At 37.1% G+C, this 17,896-nt stretch overlaps 1 protein-coding gene across 2 annotated transcripts in view; it reads right to left on the bottom strand.

Annotated features, from left to right (window-relative positions):
• The window catches only part of OCA2 (OCA2 melanosomal transmembrane protein), a 656,645-nt gene that overhangs the window by 494,094 nt on the left and 144,655 nt on the right, over positions 1-17,896 (bottom strand). For both annotated transcript variants that reach the window (XM_072614578.1, XM_072614579.1), the window contains 4 exons: positions 16,329-16,517; positions 11,273-11,330; positions 9,666-9,738; positions 886-1,049 (listed from right to left, as the gene is read on the bottom strand). In XM_072614578.1, coding sequence (XP_072470679.1) covers positions 886-1,049; positions 9,666-9,738; positions 11,273-11,330; positions 16,329-16,517 — 484 coding nt within the window. The remainder of the gene's footprint in view (positions 1-885; positions 1,050-9,665; positions 9,739-11,272; positions 11,331-16,328; positions 16,518-17,896) is intronic.

Raw genomic sequence — 17,896 nt, 5'->3', positions numbered from 1 at the left:
GTACACACATGCCTGAGTATTCTTGCCAAGAAACAGTTTCAGTTAATCAAGTAATGACTGTGGACTCCTTTTCTTGATTCAAAACAAAGTGTTGAGCAAAAGATCTATAGAAACTTTTACAATTTATAATATACGTTATATATCATATATAATTTATGTAAAATGTGTATGTGTGTATAAAATAAATTTTAGAAGTTTTATAGACTTTTAGCAATCCTGGTAGATTAGAAATAAAATACAAAATATTCTTACTCTGAAAGGAATTAAAAAGAATGTGATTTAAGTAATATGATCCATAGGTTTTCTTTTTTTAAAGCTTGTGCTGTAATACAAAAAGAATTGCTACTATAGATTTCTGACTCCTCCTTTGTTTCTCAGGAGAAAATAAACTCAAATCATTCTGTAAACACTAAGATACCAATATGTAAGCAACCATAAGCAAATGGAAAATATGTTAGCCTTTCTCAGTAATGCAATTGTGTACAAGCACAATTTAATTCCAGCATACAAATGCATTCAGTACCTTTAAGTAAAATCTAATTAAGGTGCCTCTAACATGAACCACTACCACAAAGAAATACAAAATCTATAATGTTCCTCTAAATTTCTCGAGGAACTCATTCTTTGGGAAAAACAGCTGTCTGTTCACAGCAACAGAGAGCCAAGGGTTCTGTAGTCACTTTACAAAGAGCAAGAGAAAAAATATATTTTCCAGACAAGGAAAAGGTCTCATTGCAAATTGTTTGGTGGCCAACGGTGTTATCACCATACAACTCACAAGCAACTTTTTTCAAAATGAAACTTCACATGAGAAAAGTGGTTCAAACTTAAAAGAGATATGACATCTTCTTAAACAATTATTTTCATATAGCTCACCATTATTACCTGTTGTTGCGGGCGCCTCCTTCGGGAGCCAGAGTCTTCTGACTGAGTAACCTCAACCACAATATGTTCTTCTGCTTGAGGTCGATTAACCACACCTGCAATCAAGGATCCCGCCAGTTCTAACTTGAGTAGAGCAGAATCACCAACATCTGTAAGATTCACAGCTGGTTCCCTGCTTGTTAAAGAATAAATGTCCAAAGAAGGGGAATAGCAGCTTAGCAGCTAACAAACCCAAGGACTTATCACATTAGTATAAGCAGTAGGAGTCATATTCATGTTCTACTTCAGATTGAATCCCACAAGTACTTAACTTGAACAGAGGCAAAGATGCCCTATCTCCTAGAAGAAACTTTTCCCTATCCCCATTTTTCCACACTGTATCTCCAAAGATAGATTATAAACTTGAGGAAAGAAACTTTTTCATCTCATAACAGCTCAAAGTTGAGTAGTGAGGATTTAGAGGGTGGTAAATGAATGGGCAAAGGAAGAAATGACTTAAAATCTCTGCTACTGTCCTTAAGGAGTCAAACCTTTGTAAAATGAGAAATCAAAAGGGGAGTTGAAAATGAGAATTCTGTCACTGACCCAAACCAGGGGTGTACATAGAGGAGAAGAAATTATTGTGAATTCTCATTCTAAATACTACTTAGTAAGATAAACAATCTGTTCTGAACTCCTTTGTTTTCTTCTTGCTACCTAAACATGGTGTTAGAGATGCCTGCCTGCTTAATTGTATTCGATGGTATCAAAACAACCTTTTGACATTTTATTGTATTCTAGTATGTAGTAGTAGTAGTAGTAGTAGTAGTAGTAGTAGTAGTAGTAGTAGTAGTAGTGGTGGTGGTGGTGGTGTATATAGTATTTATGTAGTACGTGAAGATCTACAAAACATTACTAATATCTCATTTTGTCCCATTAACAACTCTGGGAATCAGACATTATTGTCATTCCTATAAGAAATTGAGGCAGAGGTTAAGCGACTTGCACAGCTAGTAAGTTTTGGAGTCTGAATTTGAACTCTGGTCTTCCTGACTCCAGGTGTAACACTATATCCACTATGTGTGCCACTCTATTTACAAAGGAGTTGTCATACTAATATACCCCTCCCTAACCTTGCACCTAACAGAACAATAACTCTCAGAAAAGGAAGCAGTAATCAGGCATGTGGTTTGATTAAGGAGAAGTCTTTCTGTTGTTCATAAGGCTGGGAATCCTTTACTCATAACTTATTTGTCCTTTCATGAAGGGGCAGCATCTTTAGTGACCTTCAGTCTGGCATAGTACTTGGGTTGCAGAAAGTAAAGGGCTGACCCACAGAAGGTGCTGACAATGAAGTTAAAGACCCTGCTAAATGAAAGTGTGAGAAGTGCCTACTCTAGTAAGGGATTATAGGGATTCCTGAAAGAGGAGAGGAGGCCAGAATAGGAAAGATGTAAGTAGATTTCCCATTTCTGTTTTATTCTGTTTTGGTTTTGGTTTTGGGGGGTTTTGTTGGGGGTTTTTGGGCAAGCAGTTCAGCAGCTGATAGAACTCTTTCCTCCTTCAGTTCCCTTTATTCTCTGGTGGCCCCCTTTTTTAAGAGGAGGTAGATCTTTGAGAGATAAGTTGGTAGTGAAAAGGATCCAGAATTTAGAGTCAGAGGAGATGGATTCAAAACCCCAACTGGATGAACTGAATGATGTCTACTGCCCCTTCTCAAACTCCAGTAGCCCTGCTTCTACCCCTCCACCCTCCCAACTGGACGTCCAGAGACCATGCATAAGAGGAGCTAGGATGCTTAGATGTCCCTTCATATTCTCTTTGATCCAGTGACACTGGCCTCTTTGCTTTTCCTTGAATAAGACATGCCCTCTCCTGACTTCAGGCATTCTCACTGATTGTCCTTCAAGCACAGGATGCTCTCCTTCCTCATCTATACCTTTTGTCTTCCCTGACTTCCTTAATGTCCCAACCAAAGCCCCACCTTCTCCAGGAAGCCTTTCCCAATCCTTCTTAATTCTAGTGACCTTCCTTTGGGAATTATTTCCCATTTATCCTACATATAGCTTGTTTCATGTACTTGCTTGTGTATCATCTCCCCTGATAGATTATGAGCTTATCAAGGTCTTTCTTTGTATCCCTACCACTTAACACAGTGCCTGACACATAGCAGGCACTTAATCAATGTTTATTTATTTTGTTCATTGACTGAACTCCCTGCTACCATGCTTTCTCACCTTCACACCAGCCAGTTTCTGCCCTGCTACTGCTTGGGTGTCCACCTTTCAAACCAGACCTCCAGAAATCATACCCTGGAGAAGCTAAGCCATTCAGCTATGAACTCTCTCCGACTATGCATACTAATCTTCAGCCTGATCATTTTTTCCCTGCTACTTCTTGCATATCCTACTCCCACCCCAACCCCAAATGTAATTAAATCATCGAGTGGGGCCAATAGAATTTCTTTTTTCCACTCACCATCCCTATGACATCCTTATAATATGACTTTCTAGATCAAAGCATCCATTTCTAGACACTATTCTTTCATGTGTTATATCCCACTTCTCCCCTCCTGCAACACTGAAATATAAAGTCCTAAAAGAACTATGTGAATTTTTGTTTTGGTATGCCAAGCACTAAACATGTACTTGGCACATAGTAAGCCCTTAATAAGCTTTTTAATTCATTTATTCATCCATGTTAAGGTGTATGTAATGAGATCTGGAATAGTTGTGGATTTGTAATCAAATTCTATTTTTTTATTTCTCTCCCAAAATCCAGCTCAGAAAATACTTGTTGAGTAAATAACTGATTGATTGAAAGTAAGGAAATATGTAACCTCTTAGTCCTCAATGCTAGAATTCATGAGGGCGGGAGAGGAGGGAAGAAACCACACAGGGCAACATTATTGGATAAAAGAGAAAAAATTAGGAATCAGTAGTGTCCTTTAAAAATAGATTGCCTTGGATCAAATTAATATATCTATATTTTCTCTGTCAACATAAAATGATCTCCCTCATTCCTATAGTTTTCTAAACTATATGGAGCGAGGGGAGAAAGGATGGGGAACACTTTAATGTATTTTTTTCTTCTTTTTACATATTCACAAACCCAGCATTAAGCTTTAAATGATGGCTGAAAATATACCGTGCTTTTAAAAAAGAAAGGCACTAATTAACCTGCCTGATGAGGTCTGCTGACCTCTTTCGTTGGCCTAATACCCTAAGGCTCCCCTGACAGATCCTTCCTTGCAGCCAGTAGAGCCAACAATTTCTCAACAATGAGCTTCAGGTGCAGGTAATTGTGGTGGTTTCCTTTTATACAATACTCCTCAAATAAATCCTACAATTACTGAGATGACACATTGAGACTGGAACAAAAGAAACACAAAATTTCTGGGGGGGTGAGGGGAAAGTGGCTTTGTTATTCCCTGGGTCACTTTCTCATGAAGAAACTTTTCCCCAGCAAAACAAAATTGCTTATTGCTGGATCTTGCACAAGGTACCAGGACCCACCATCAAATCCAGATCAAAATTGTGAATTAACGTCATCACTGACCCTGACCAGAAACTAACAAAAGAAATAGCAAGACTGCTATTTCACTAAGAAACAATAAACATAAGAATATCCACCGCCCTTTCATGACCAACACAGAAATTTTGATTGTGCCTGATCCTTCATGATCTCATTTGGGATTTTCTTGGCAGAGATACAGGAGTGGTTTGCCATTTTCTTCTGTAGCTCACTTTACAGATGAGGAAACTGAGGCAAACATGCTTGAGTAACTTGCCTAGGGTTACATAGCTAGTAAGTGTCTGAGGCATTAAAATATTTCTTCTCTATGTTCCCTTCCAGTTCTAAATATTATGATCCTAATGTTTCTTGAGTCACTCTTGGGAATGATGGCATTGTACTATCGCCATTATCTCCTAAAATTCCCATATTTCCCCTCCTACCAATCCCTATAACCCCCTCACATTTTTTTAAAATTCATAGACAGTCTTCATTTGTCTGACTGAAGACCATCTCTGACCAGACATAACCTCTGGCTTCAGGTGTTTTTTTAAAGTCTATTTGGAGCTCTAAATTAAAAAAAAACACCTCCTCCCCAATTCCCTTATGGAAGTCATAAAGAAGACACCTCAGCTTGTTTTTCTAAGAGCTTTACTTGAAAGAGTGCTCCACCATGACAGTTTCCTTTGAGGTCCAGAGGTAGGCTCAGAAAGAGTTTTTAGAAGTATATTTTCTACTTGCAAGAGAAGCAAGAAGGTTAAAGGAATAAGAGTAACAAATGTGGGTCATATTCATAGAAACGTTCAGTTTTCTTGCAGGTAAAGGTTGTTTAAACCCTGAAGCTAAGACAGAATTTTAAAGCTCTGAAGCATAAATAAAAAATCAAGAAAACCTTCAACCAGGTACTAGGGTAATAAGACCTGAATAACTGGTTACAGAAAAAGTCACCCAAAGCATGTTCATAACGGGAAAAAAAGCAAAACTTAGTCTTGCTTCCAGAGTCTCTAGAGTCCAAGTGTACATAGGTTTGATAGTATTGTGGACACTGAAAAGGTTCAATGACTTCTCCATTTTTTTATTGTTGTTGTCATTGAGTTGTTTCTGTCATGCCTACTCTTCATGACCCCATTTGGGGTTTTCTTGGCAAAGATACTAGAGTGGTTTGCCATTTCCTTCTTCAGCTTGTTGTACAGATGAGGAAACTGAGGCAAAAAGAGGGAAGTGACTTGCCCAGGTTCATAAAGCTAGTAAGTGTCTAAAGCCAGATTTGAACTCAGGAAAATGAGTTTTCCTGACTTTAGGCACTCTATCCGTTAGGCCACCTAGCTACCCATACTCAACAAGTAAAGGGGGAGCAAAAATAATGAGTACTTCTAATAAATCAGTTCACTATTAATATAAATAATTACTGACCAGAAAAACACCTGGATGTGTAGGAACTCCTGGAGCAAACTTGATTCATTTAAAAGGTAGCTTAAGTATACAATAACAGCAATATCGTTCTAAGAACAACTATGAATGACTAAGTTATTTTTAATATTATAAATACTCAGATCAACTACAATGGACCTATGAAGGAAGATGCTCTCCACCTCCAGAGAAAGAGCTGATAAAAAGAAATATGTACGGTATTATCTATGTCTAATGGTAGCCTTCTCTACTGTAGGTTGGGGAGGGAGGGAGAAAAAAAGATGAGAAGTAAACGGCAGAACACAAAAGAAAACTCAGAAAGAAGCACCAAAAAGCAGGGTAGCTTTGAAAAGCATATTTTTATGTAGTATTTTATGTATTTGTTGTAGTATATATTACATAGTTTTTCCAACAAAAAAAGCAAACTGTGAAATGGAGATCCATGGTTTCAAATTGAATTATCTCTGAATTGTGCTGTATAAATGGAAATTTTTTTTGGCGGGTTTTTGTGTGTGTGTGTTTAAGTTCAAAATGACTAAAAATATTTTAAAACATAGCTCAGGCTAAAGAGAAACTGTTGCCATTGTAAAGGCTTCAATGGGTCTTTATAAAATATGTGGGCTTTCTTTCCTCCTGCCAGTAAAGTGGTAGTGGACTGCAGGTGGTGCTGAAGGTTATAAATGTGGTTGCCAGAATAGTTTATTTTTCTTTGTTATAATGGATGGTTCTTGGCCTTGGGTTTACAGAAAAGTGACAATGGTGCAAAAAATAATAAATAATAAGCGTTGAGAAAACATTTTTAGGTGTTTGATATTTCTTACCAGGATTGTTATTCATCTGGTTTTCCCAACTATATTGTAAGTTGCTTGAGACCAAAGAATGGGTTTTATACTTTTGTATCTCTCATATTGCCTAATACAGTGTTGGGTACACAGTCAGTGTTCAATAAAGAAATGAAAAAATGCTGTTCAAATTATTGGTAGGTCTTAATAAGAGGATAAATATATAGAAAATATATCAAGATAAATGAACAAAAAGAAAATTAATGAGAGGGTAATTGATGATTTATGAATAGCTTATATGTTGGAATTTCACATCCAAATATTTCTCATGAAGTATGTTTAATTGTTTTTGTCAATATTTAAAGATAAGTTCACAATAAATATTTTTTTAAAATTGCGAGGGGATTATTTCTTAGTGGTGTTGACTGTAACCATCTTGTGAACAACAAAACATTTCCAACTCTGTAACACAGTGCACAGAGTGCTGTGTTTGGAATCAGGAAGACATGAGTTTGACTCATGCCTCAGACTTGTTAGCTGTGGGAACCTGGGAAAGTCACTTAACCATTTCTTTGCCTCAGTTTCCTCCTCTGTAAAATGGGATTAATAACAGTACTTCACAGTATTGTTGTGAGGATCAAATAAGGTTATATTTTTAACAGCCTTGCAAACCTTATTAACACTATATAAGTCTAGTTATTATTATTATTTCCATGAAGATAGCAGAGAACCAAAGGGAGGTAAAGGACAAAAACTGAAGGAACTGGCACACAGAATGATGTGAATATTATGCTTACCAGGGAGGATCCTTGAAAAGAATATTACCCAATAAAAAGAACATTTTGAAGAGATGCCAAAGGGCAACTTAATTAGCATGAGTGACCCACCTGGTGACCTGACTTAGAGGCAGCCAGGTGGCATAGTAGATAAATCAGTGGGCCCAAAGTCAGAAAGATCTGTGTTCAAATCTGGCCTCAGAAACTTCACCTCTGTTTGCCTCAATTTCCTTGACAGCAAAATGAGGCTCAGAATACCATCTACCTCTCAGGATTGTTTTGAAGTTTAAATGAGATAATATTTGTAAAGGGCTTAGTAAAATGCCTGGAAAATAGTAGGAGGTTAAATAATGCTTATTTCCCTTCCTTCATTTCTTCAACAATCCAAAACACCACTAAAAACAGTGTCATTTTGAGGAAAGTACTTTGTAAAACTTAAAAATGCTATAAGAATGTAAGTTATTATCATGATTGTTTGTATTCATCAGAAACCAGCTCCTTCTCATAAACGTAGCCCCAAAAGGTCTCTAAACAGCAAAGAAAATAGTCACTTTCAGATCAAAACTCACTAGCTTAGAACTGCACAAATTAAGGGCTATTTACCAGACTTAGGTATCTGGTTTCCTCCAACAATTTCTAGATTAAAAGGGATAGCAGATCACAAGCAGCAAGGAATTTAAAGCAGAGGAAGAACACTGATGAATACTGATGCAATTAACAGGGACAATTAAAAGAGGAGAAATAAGACATCAATATTGATCATTGCAGTCTGGGACCATTTGGTAAAGGAGCTAACGTCCCTACACATACTCTTGAAAGTAACAGTGTACTATTATAGCACAGTATAAGTATTGATGTTCTTAATGATATTCTTTGACTCATCAAGAAAATGATACAATACACTGGGCAGAGGATCTTATAAGACACAGTGGTAAAGAAACATTTTATAAAATAATTAAAATCTGAAAACTTAAAAAAAAAACTTAAGTGAAATGTCTTAAAAATTAAATTATATACAATTCCCTGATGATACCCCTGATGGTAATGCCACTTCTAGCTCTATGAGATTTTTTATTTTGTAAGTAATAGCACTGTTTTAAAAGGTCATTTTCTGCTGGGGAGGGGGATTTCTATCTCACATTAATCTTTTATATTTCCAACTTAAAAGTATGCCAAGAAAAATGCCAAGATACCAAGAATTACAAAAGATACCAAGGAAAAAAACATCACTGAGAATACTAAATGCAATGCTTCTCTATTAAAATGTAATTACTTCAAATGTTTGACATCACGATAGTAATCTCAAACATTATTTGCCAGCAAAACCTTCAGCCTACTGGTGTCATCTGTCTAGCTTAGGTAATAAGAAGTCAAGTTCAGGAATAAGACTATGTTGCATAGTCTTGTTGTTCATCTCTAAGTTCATTTTTCAAATGGTTTGCATGTTCAAAGTTGACAGCATGGGAGAATTCAATATAATTTCTTTTTCAGCACCAAGAAAATACCCCAACATGGCAAAGGAGAATTCAAATTGAAAAAGCCATCACTATTATTTATGTTTTCTGGTATCTGTACCATTTCACCCAACATTGAGAAAGAGAAATGGTTTAAGTTTGACTGTTGAGACAAGAAGAATTATCTTACTGTAACATACTGACATTAATAAGACAGCTCTGGACTGCTGGGGAGATATAATGCGTAGACTACAAAGGGTAACCCTGCTAAGGGGTTTGGAATTCAATTCAATAACTGAGTTCCTTTATTGGTTTTTATCACAGATATACCATTTGCTGCCTTTGTTTCCCTTATCTCTCCTGCCATGACTTATTTCCTTTTTAATATCTAGGTAGCATTATACTCCATTGTATGTATGTATGTATGTATGACCTCAGCATATATTTTAAAGGTACTATTTTTCCTCTGATTAATGCAGATAGGTTTCTAGGACCTCTCAAGACTTACATCATTATGAATCAGATGTATACTCAGACTTCAAAATATGCACAAGGCTATTTAAAGGAAGGCACCAATAATCACAGTTATGAGAGAAAAATTTTGAAACTTCTATGTACCACTGGCTCTCTACACGACTTTTCACAATTCAATCAACTGCTATGGGAGCTCTCCCTCGTGTTGCTTAGAATATGTCATATTTCACCAAGTAGTGTGCTACAAATGTGCATAAGGAGACTCCTTATGTAGGAGAATCATAATCTATGCTGTGAACTTGAAATGAGAGTGATGCATTTCTCATGGTCTGCAATTCTCTACAGTTCTCATCTGACTGGTGACTGAAAAACTCAGTGCATATTTTGGATACAGTAGCTTTCCAGAGGTGACACAGCCAACATCTGCCAGGATATTCTATGATCTGGATATGTGCTAAATAAAATCTGTAATAATTAGAAAACAAAATTATAAACACATTAACTGAGATGATTCAATTTCAATTTAACAAATATTCATTAATCATTATTGACATGGCACTGTGCTAGGCAATGCAGCAGGTATGTTAATAAAGTGATAGCACTGATATTTAAATAATCTTGTCAGTAGATGCAAAATAGTATAATGACCTTATTAATTTATGGATCTAAAATTTTCCAACTTATTCTCACTTGCTCTTTTTTGAGAATCTGTAACACTTTTAGCTACAGTGAACTCTGATGATTGATCAACAATTACTTTACATTGCAAAATAAATCAACTGCAAAGAGCAAAGATTTTGCAACAAAAATTAAGCCTCCAAATGTGGATGAATTAATCTTCCCATACTTCAGAGTCAATTAAGAACACAATCAATTTAAGGAAGATGAGTGGCCCTCCCATCTAACAAGACTGAATAAGACTTATGGACCTCTAAGAGGATACAAATATGCTATATCCCAAACAAGTATTAACCTGATATCTCCAGTTATCAAACAAAGACTGCTAATATTATTCTGGGCAAACATCTACTTGATACCAAAAGATTCATCTACAGGAAGAGGGACGAGGGAATACACAGAGCAAGTTACAGTCAACTTTCAATTATTCACGAATGGTTTATTAACTGTAAAAAAGCAATTAGAATCATAGGATAGCTTCTGCTTGTCATTCAGTATATGTCTATGAGACCTCCTTTTCTCCACAGTTTCCAGATCATCAGTTGATGAAATGAAAATCAATCAAGAAATGAAAATTAATTTGAATGTTAACTTATTGTTGATTGGTCATTTCAATCATGTATGACTTTTCATGACCCTGAATTTCGTGGCAAAGATCCTAGAGTGCTTTGTCATTTCCTTATACAGCTCATCTTACAAATGAGGAAACTGAGGCAAACAGGGTTAAGTGACTTGCTCAGGGTCACATAGCTAGGAAGTGTCTGAGGCCAGATTTGAAACCTTAATTAGGAAGTTAAATCTGCATGGGAAAAATGACCTAAATCCTTTCAAAACTCCAAACAGTGCTTCTTAGGTTGCCTGCTATTTGGGATATCAATGACCTCCATTGATGCAGAGGATCAAGAGCTGATCATATTCCAAGGGACTGTGGAGTGAACAGGAAAGCCACAAATCGAATCTCCACCCGACATGAAGTTCCATCTACGCTAAAATTCTATTTTGCTCTAGTTAACTCAAAGAAAACAAGACTTAGAAAGAGAGCATGTTCTCTGAAGAAGTATGATGCAATGCATGGAACACTGGATTTGGTGTCAGAAAGACTTCATTTCTAATACTGTTTTGGATACTTGCTAACCCTGTCACCCTGGATTGCCTCATCCATTAAATGGGGACAAAAATGGCCCCTATTTCACAGGGTGGTTGAGGATCCAGTGAGATAACATATAAAGGATCTTAGAAATGTTATCTACTACTATAGTTGAAGATGAAGCCATATAATTATTGTCCCTCTAGGTCAAAATTTCCAAATCCCAATACTTACAGAACACACAACTCCAAAGATAAAAAGTCCTGTGACTTTCAAACATCTTAAGCAGCTTCTGAAATAAAAGAAACACACTTCTTAGAGACAGGTTGTTGCTGTGTTCATCCTTCATTTTCAAAGAGGAACATGACATCAGAGAAATGATGACATGACTCGTACTTTGTGCAAGGTCACCAGCCTCACTTTCTCCTCCTGAGTCACGTGGATCCAGTGACCAGATATTCATCAAGATGACTGGAGATGACCCAGGATGCAATGGGAGACCTTGGCCTTTTAGGTTAAGGCCTTTTCAAGTACTCACTTAAAGTGAGGTAATGCCCATTCAGTGAATAGATCTCTTTAAAAACTAGTCAGGGGGATGCCTCTTTAATAGAAATAAATAAATAAATAGGTAAATCAGGCTGGGAGGGGCAGGAGCCTCAGGGTTGTTGTTTGGAAGAGAAACTGTTACTATTGATATTCACTCTAAGCTAGGAGGGTCCAAAAACAATCATTGAGTGGAGGTCGGGTAGGGACCCTTCCTTGTTCAATCCATGAGCTTCAGAGTGTCTTAGAGACACATTAAGATGGAAATCCACACGGCAGTTTTGCTGAAACACCAAGTATTGTAAATGGCTGGGATGATCAGTCTTTTTCTTCTTCTTCAATACTTCAAGGATCTATAATGTTGTCAGTGTGGTTACTCCCTCCACCAGTGCAGATTGCAATCACTTTATAATTTAATAAATGGTCTTCCTGAGTTCCTGCAGCCAAAATCATCATTTTGCAGCAAAGTGTTTACCTCTCCAAACTGAGCTAGGCTAGTCCTCCGAACAAAGACATACAGTCCATCACCAGTGAATCATTTCTGAATTTAATGCCTTTTTTAAAGAAAGATTTCATCAAGACTTACTTGGAGAAAACTAAAGATTTTAAACCCAGGCAGCTAGATGGCTTGAGAGGTGGGCTAGCCAACAATACTTCAGTACAAATCCAGCGTCAGAAAGTTATTACCTGTCTGACTAGGAAAATCATCTAACTTCTGTTTGCCTCAGTTTCCTCCACTGTAGAGTGGGAATAGTAATAGTATCTACCTCCTAGGAAGTAATATTTGCAAATTGCCTAACAATACCTGATGTGTAATAAGCACTTCATAAATGCTCCTTTCTTCCTTGTGGGCCTTTTGTTTTAGATGAAATCATATTTGGAGGGATTTTGCTGTTGTTTATTGTTTTTGAGATATTAAGTAGCGTTCAATTCTTCATGACCTCATTTGGGATTTTCTTGGCAAAGATACTGGAGTGGTTTGCACATAGTAGGTACTTAGTAAATGTTTTTTGATTGATCGCTAAATTACTTGTGTTCTTTCTCTGGAAATAATTTGTATATATTTTGTATTTAATTTTCTTTGTAATTGTCTTATACCAAAATGTAAGCTCAGAGACTATTTTGTTTTGTCTTTGAATCCTGAGGTGCTTAACAAATTCTTCTTTGAGTTTCAAAAAATATATATACTAGGCAGACCTCTTTAACTGGTCTGCCTCTCTGATAAAGCACCATCAGCCTTAATCCAACATTTTTTCCAAGACCTTCTGAGCATTTGCAAATGTTAAAAACTTATTCAACCTTCTTTCCAGATTGAATGCATTTGAATGCATTCCACACTTCCAAAATTATGTTTCAACAGTTCCTATTTAAAAGGGAATCACAATGACATTTCTTTTTAAAAATATAAGGCATTAATTGAACTGCTTCAAGTTCAGTACTTATTCCTACACAACTCAAGTACATACAACAGCAGAGTTGACAAGTTAAAAAGAATTTTTTAAAGTCACTTCATTTATCATGTGTAGCACTTTCTAGACATGTCAAGCCAAATACAACAATTTAGTATGTTTTGTCCTCATCTTAAATAGTATTAGATAATTTCAGTCCTATTATTTCCTTGTAGAATGTAAGTGGACTATAAGAGGAATTTTAAGACATAACCTAAGTATGAGGAAGAACCAAAGGAACATCTCTAAACAAAGGATTGTCTCTCTGTATTCATCCTTTGTTTTTGAAGAAGACCATGACATCAGAGAAATGATGACATGACCTGAACTTGACTTTGTTTTGAGTGAGGAAGGGCTGTGCAAGGTCACCAGATTCACTTTCCCTTCCTGAGCCATCTAGATCCAGTGACCAGATATTCTTCAGGATGACTGGAGAAGGCCCAGGATGCAATGGGAGACCTTGGCCTACTCAGGTACTCACTTAGAGTGAGGTAAGGCCATTCAGTGAAGAAGCTTCTCTAAGAAGTAATCAGGGAATGGCATAATAGAATGTTAGAGGGGGAAGGAAATTTAGAGATGCCCTCATTTTTGAGATAAGAAAACCATGTCCCAGAAGAGTGAAATAACTTGCCAAAGGTCCCATTGCCAAATTATTTTTCAACTAGTTAAGATGGAATTTAGATACAAGAAAGGCTTTATGCACAAAGTGGGATTTGAGTTGTCTTAAAGAAAACCAGAAAAACTAGGAGGCAGAGATGAGGAGGGAAAGCACTCCAGGTAGAGGGGACAGCCCTGGCAAAATGAAGTTAGGAGAAGTGGATGAGAAACTGATGTGGATACAAAAAGTGCCCTAGGGGTTTGAAAAATATTGAAAGTTACTTTTCCAGTACTTTTTTGAGGCCTCTCCTAAGGTGAGTGGCATGGGGGAGCTCATTCTGTAACTCACCCTGTAACTTGAGAGCATCCTAAAGTCTTTTTCCCTTTATCTTGAAATACCATAAAATTTCCCCTTAGTCTTTACCAAAAAATTGCTTTAGTCTCCCTTATCTTGTGTTCCCCCTGTCCTTAATCTTTAATCTGTGTCCTCCTTGCCCTGTCCTTAATCTTTAATCCACCATAAAACCCTAAAAATCTAATCCTGGAACATTAAGAATTCCTTTTGTCTCCCTCATCCTATGTCATAAAATCCTTTCTTGTCCTGCCCTTAATCTTTAACCCACAAAAAACTCTAAAACTACATGATCATTCTGAATCCTCTATATAAGCCTAGTTCCCCCAAATATCAGGGCCTCAATTAGCTTTCTCCTAAAAGGTCCATGTGCTTTTCACATAAATAAAAGCTCTCTTATGATTAAAGAGAACATCGTCTAAATGAATTCTTTCATATTTGAACTGCTCTCTTGAATCTGCCCTCAACAAAACCACAAACATGCAAGTAGCTCTGGATTGTCCAGTAGATGTGGGCGGGATTGGGGAAACATTCATCCTGGGAGTAGGGGTTCTTAACCCTTTTGTGTCATGGCCCTTTTGGTAGTCTAAGGAGGTTCTCTTCTCAAAACATTTTTATTGCATAAAATACAGAAGATTACAAAGGAAGTTCTTCATATGGAAATAAAATTACCAAACTACTTTTAAAAGTTCATAGATCCCTGAGTTAAGACCCCTACTCTAGATAATTTTTGAAAAGTCCACAATTCTGCAACAGTATGCTTTAGCCCTCATCTGTAGACATAGTAATCATTCCTTTTGTATTTAGATAGGGAGCCAGCCTTTCAATAAGGAAATCTCAGTTTCAGGATCCACCTCTAACACATCCTAACTCTCCAATTTTAAGCAAATCACTTAACCATTCAATGCCCATAAACAATTCTGTAAGACTAGGTGTTGCCCCTCATTGATGGAGAGATTTGCCTTACCTGGAGGTCCCTATTCCAATAAGTCTTGTACAAATAACAACAACAATTTTTAGTATCTAAGATTCTGAAAAATGGTCTGAAACATGTTTTTTAGTTCAATTTTCACAATAATCTTGTGAGGTAAATGGAACAGGAATTATTACCCTCATTTTACAATCCAGGAAATGGACATAGAAAGACTACTACTTGTTTCCTGTCATCTACGTAATTAGTAGTGTAATAGATAAGCAAAGCAAGGACTGGAACCTAAGTCTCCATTCTCTCGTGTGGTCCTTGCACAAGATGACATGTTCTCTCCCCCAATAGCCACAACTTCTGCCTTTCTCCACATAAAAGTACAAGAGGGGGAAAAAAGCATTTTCCTTTAGCAGTCACTATCAGTTACCCCAATCCCCCAGATATAGATTCCAAAGAAAACTAAGAAGGGAAGGAGAGAGAGAGGAAAGTTAGAAGGAAAGGAGGAAAGTGAGGATGGTCCTTTAGACTTTCATAAGCTAAATCTGAATTCATGAAGGTCCCCCACTCCCTCTGTATATAATCCAGCTATACTTATCCAGTTCAGAATTCTCATCTACTTCTCCCAACTCTGCATTTTGCACTGGCTGTCCTCTCTACCTAGAAAGCGTTCCCTCTTCACCTCTGCCTAGTTTTCCTTGTCTCTTTTAAGACTGAACTCATATCTCACCTTTTGCATGAATTTGTGGAAAGGGGGCATAATTTTGAGGGGAAAATGAATTGTGACCAGAGAAGCACTCAGACTGAGGGTAATAGAAACAGGCAGGTTGTTTTCTCCTGGGCAATAGAAAGGAGGGACATAGCACAGTCCAATCTCAGGATAAATTAGATCTATGGTCATACATGTAAAGCAAGTCTAGTATTTCATCAAAACCAATTCTTTTTTTTTTTTTCAGCCAAATCAGCTAAAGACTGAGTCTCCAACTCAGACTACCAGGAGATAGTTTATATTACATATATGGAATATAAGAATATAGCGGTTATTAAAAATTACAGGAGAGTAATATAATTCCTCTCATCAGTCTCTAGACTTATCCTCCACTGCAGCAGCTCTTCTCACCCTGGAGATACCTCAGCCACTGTGGTCCCCTCTTCCTATTGAAGAGTTCCTTCCTCCATTTAAGCAAGTGCCTGGACCAGCCATTCTCCTGGCCTCACTACTGACTATCCAAACTTCTATGCATGGTCTTCCCCCTTTAGAATTTAAGCTCCCTGAGGGTAGAATTTGTCTCTCTTTTAGTTTGTATTTCTTTTCACTTGTACTTAGCATAACCCATGGCACCTAGCAAATACTAAATAAATGCTTTATCTGTCTATCTGTAATGAGTTTCCAATGGTAACACTGATATATGAAGAAAGTATCCTTACCTTAGTTTTGATAGATTGAATTTGACATGAAAACTGTCCAAAAATTCACTCTTCTCTAAGGAAGCAGATGTAGAGAAGCTGATGATTTTATTTCCTAATGGGCATCTTTGCTCCCAATCAGCAGAGCTACTGTCCCAAGATTCATCATCCATGAGGGAAAATGAATGGTGAATAGTTACGCATTGTAACCTGGAAAAGATTTTTTTAAAAACTGAAACAAAAACAGTCTTTTTCTTTCAGTAAAGATATAGGCAAATGTCCATATGATCCAATCATGTTATTGGAGAGAATCACAGATAACCTAAGGACTCCATTACTCATATAAAATGGAAACTTCTGAAATCATAAGGTCCTAGACTGAAATCTAGAAAGGAATTTACAGGCCACCTAATCCAAAATCCCCATTTTACAGATGAGAAATTGAAGACTAGAGAGGTTAAGTGACTTGCCAAGGGTCACATAGGTAGAGTTGGTAGCAGAACCAAGATTTGAATGCAAGTCCTCTGACTTAACACCATCTTTTTTGGCTATCGTTTCAGGCTCCCTGACCATAGCATTTTTGCTTAGAAGAAGCCTACTGAGGTTATTTAGTCTATCTATCCTTCTCCCAGTGATCAGTTATAAACTAGAACTGTCCTCAAAAGAGGGGAGATTGTCCTGTTGGGAGGTACCTCCAAAGAAAGTCATCCCAGTGCCACTGAGCTCCTTATTCAGTGTAAAACCATCTTTTTTTAATCCAAGTATAAATCGATATTCAACACATTTCTGCTACAATAGCCTCAATATAATTGATATAATAAAATTCCATATAAATGGCTTTCTTTTTCTCTGTGAAGGCCCTGTGGGTCCTTCTTTTATGGAATCGGAAGAAGTATAATTTAGTTTGTTGCTCCTCATCCTTCTTTAAACGTGGGCCTGAGGGAGAAATAACATGTAATTATCCATGCTTGACTAGCTTAAGTAGTGAAATATGACCCAGTCTCAATAGAATGAGTGGTAGGGCTTCAAACAGTATCTTGGGTTTAAAGCGAGAAAGGACCCTAGAAGGGAATGGAGAGGGAAAGGAAAAGAATTGCTACTTAGAAAGGCCCTACTATGTGCCCAGTTCTGTGGTAAGGGCTTTTACAAATTGTAACTTATTTGATCCACTATTATTATCACCATTTTACAGTGGAGGAAACTGAGGCAAATAGAAGTTAAATGATGACTTGCCCAGGGTCACACAGCTAGCAAGGGTCTGAGGTCTGATTCTGAACTCAGGTCTTCCTAACTCCATGCCCAGTGCTCTATCCAGTGCATCACCTAGCTGCCTCTAGATCTTTGAGATCATCAAGGGCAATCTCCTCATTTTACACATGAGAAAACTGAGGCCTGAAGAACTTAAGTGACTCACCCAAGGTCCCATAAGTAGTAAGCAAAAGAGCCAGGATTTTAATCCAAGTCTACCAACATTCAATTTCAAATTCAAATTCCACTCCTTACACTGTACCATGTTCCCTTCCATCAGAAGTACATACTGGTTCTTCTCTTAACTTATCATTTTTAATGAAAACTATCCAGAAACGGTT

Source organism: Notamacropus eugenii, chromosome 5 (assembly GCF_028372415.1).
Source record: "Notamacropus eugenii isolate mMacEug1 chromosome 5, mMacEug1.pri_v2, whole genome shotgun sequence".
NCBI classification, from domain to species: domain Eukaryota; kingdom Metazoa; phylum Chordata; class Mammalia; order Diprotodontia; family Macropodidae; genus Notamacropus; species Notamacropus eugenii.
The sequence above is the reverse complement of the archived record's forward strand: the minus strand, read 5'-3'. Positions and strand labels throughout refer to the sequence as shown.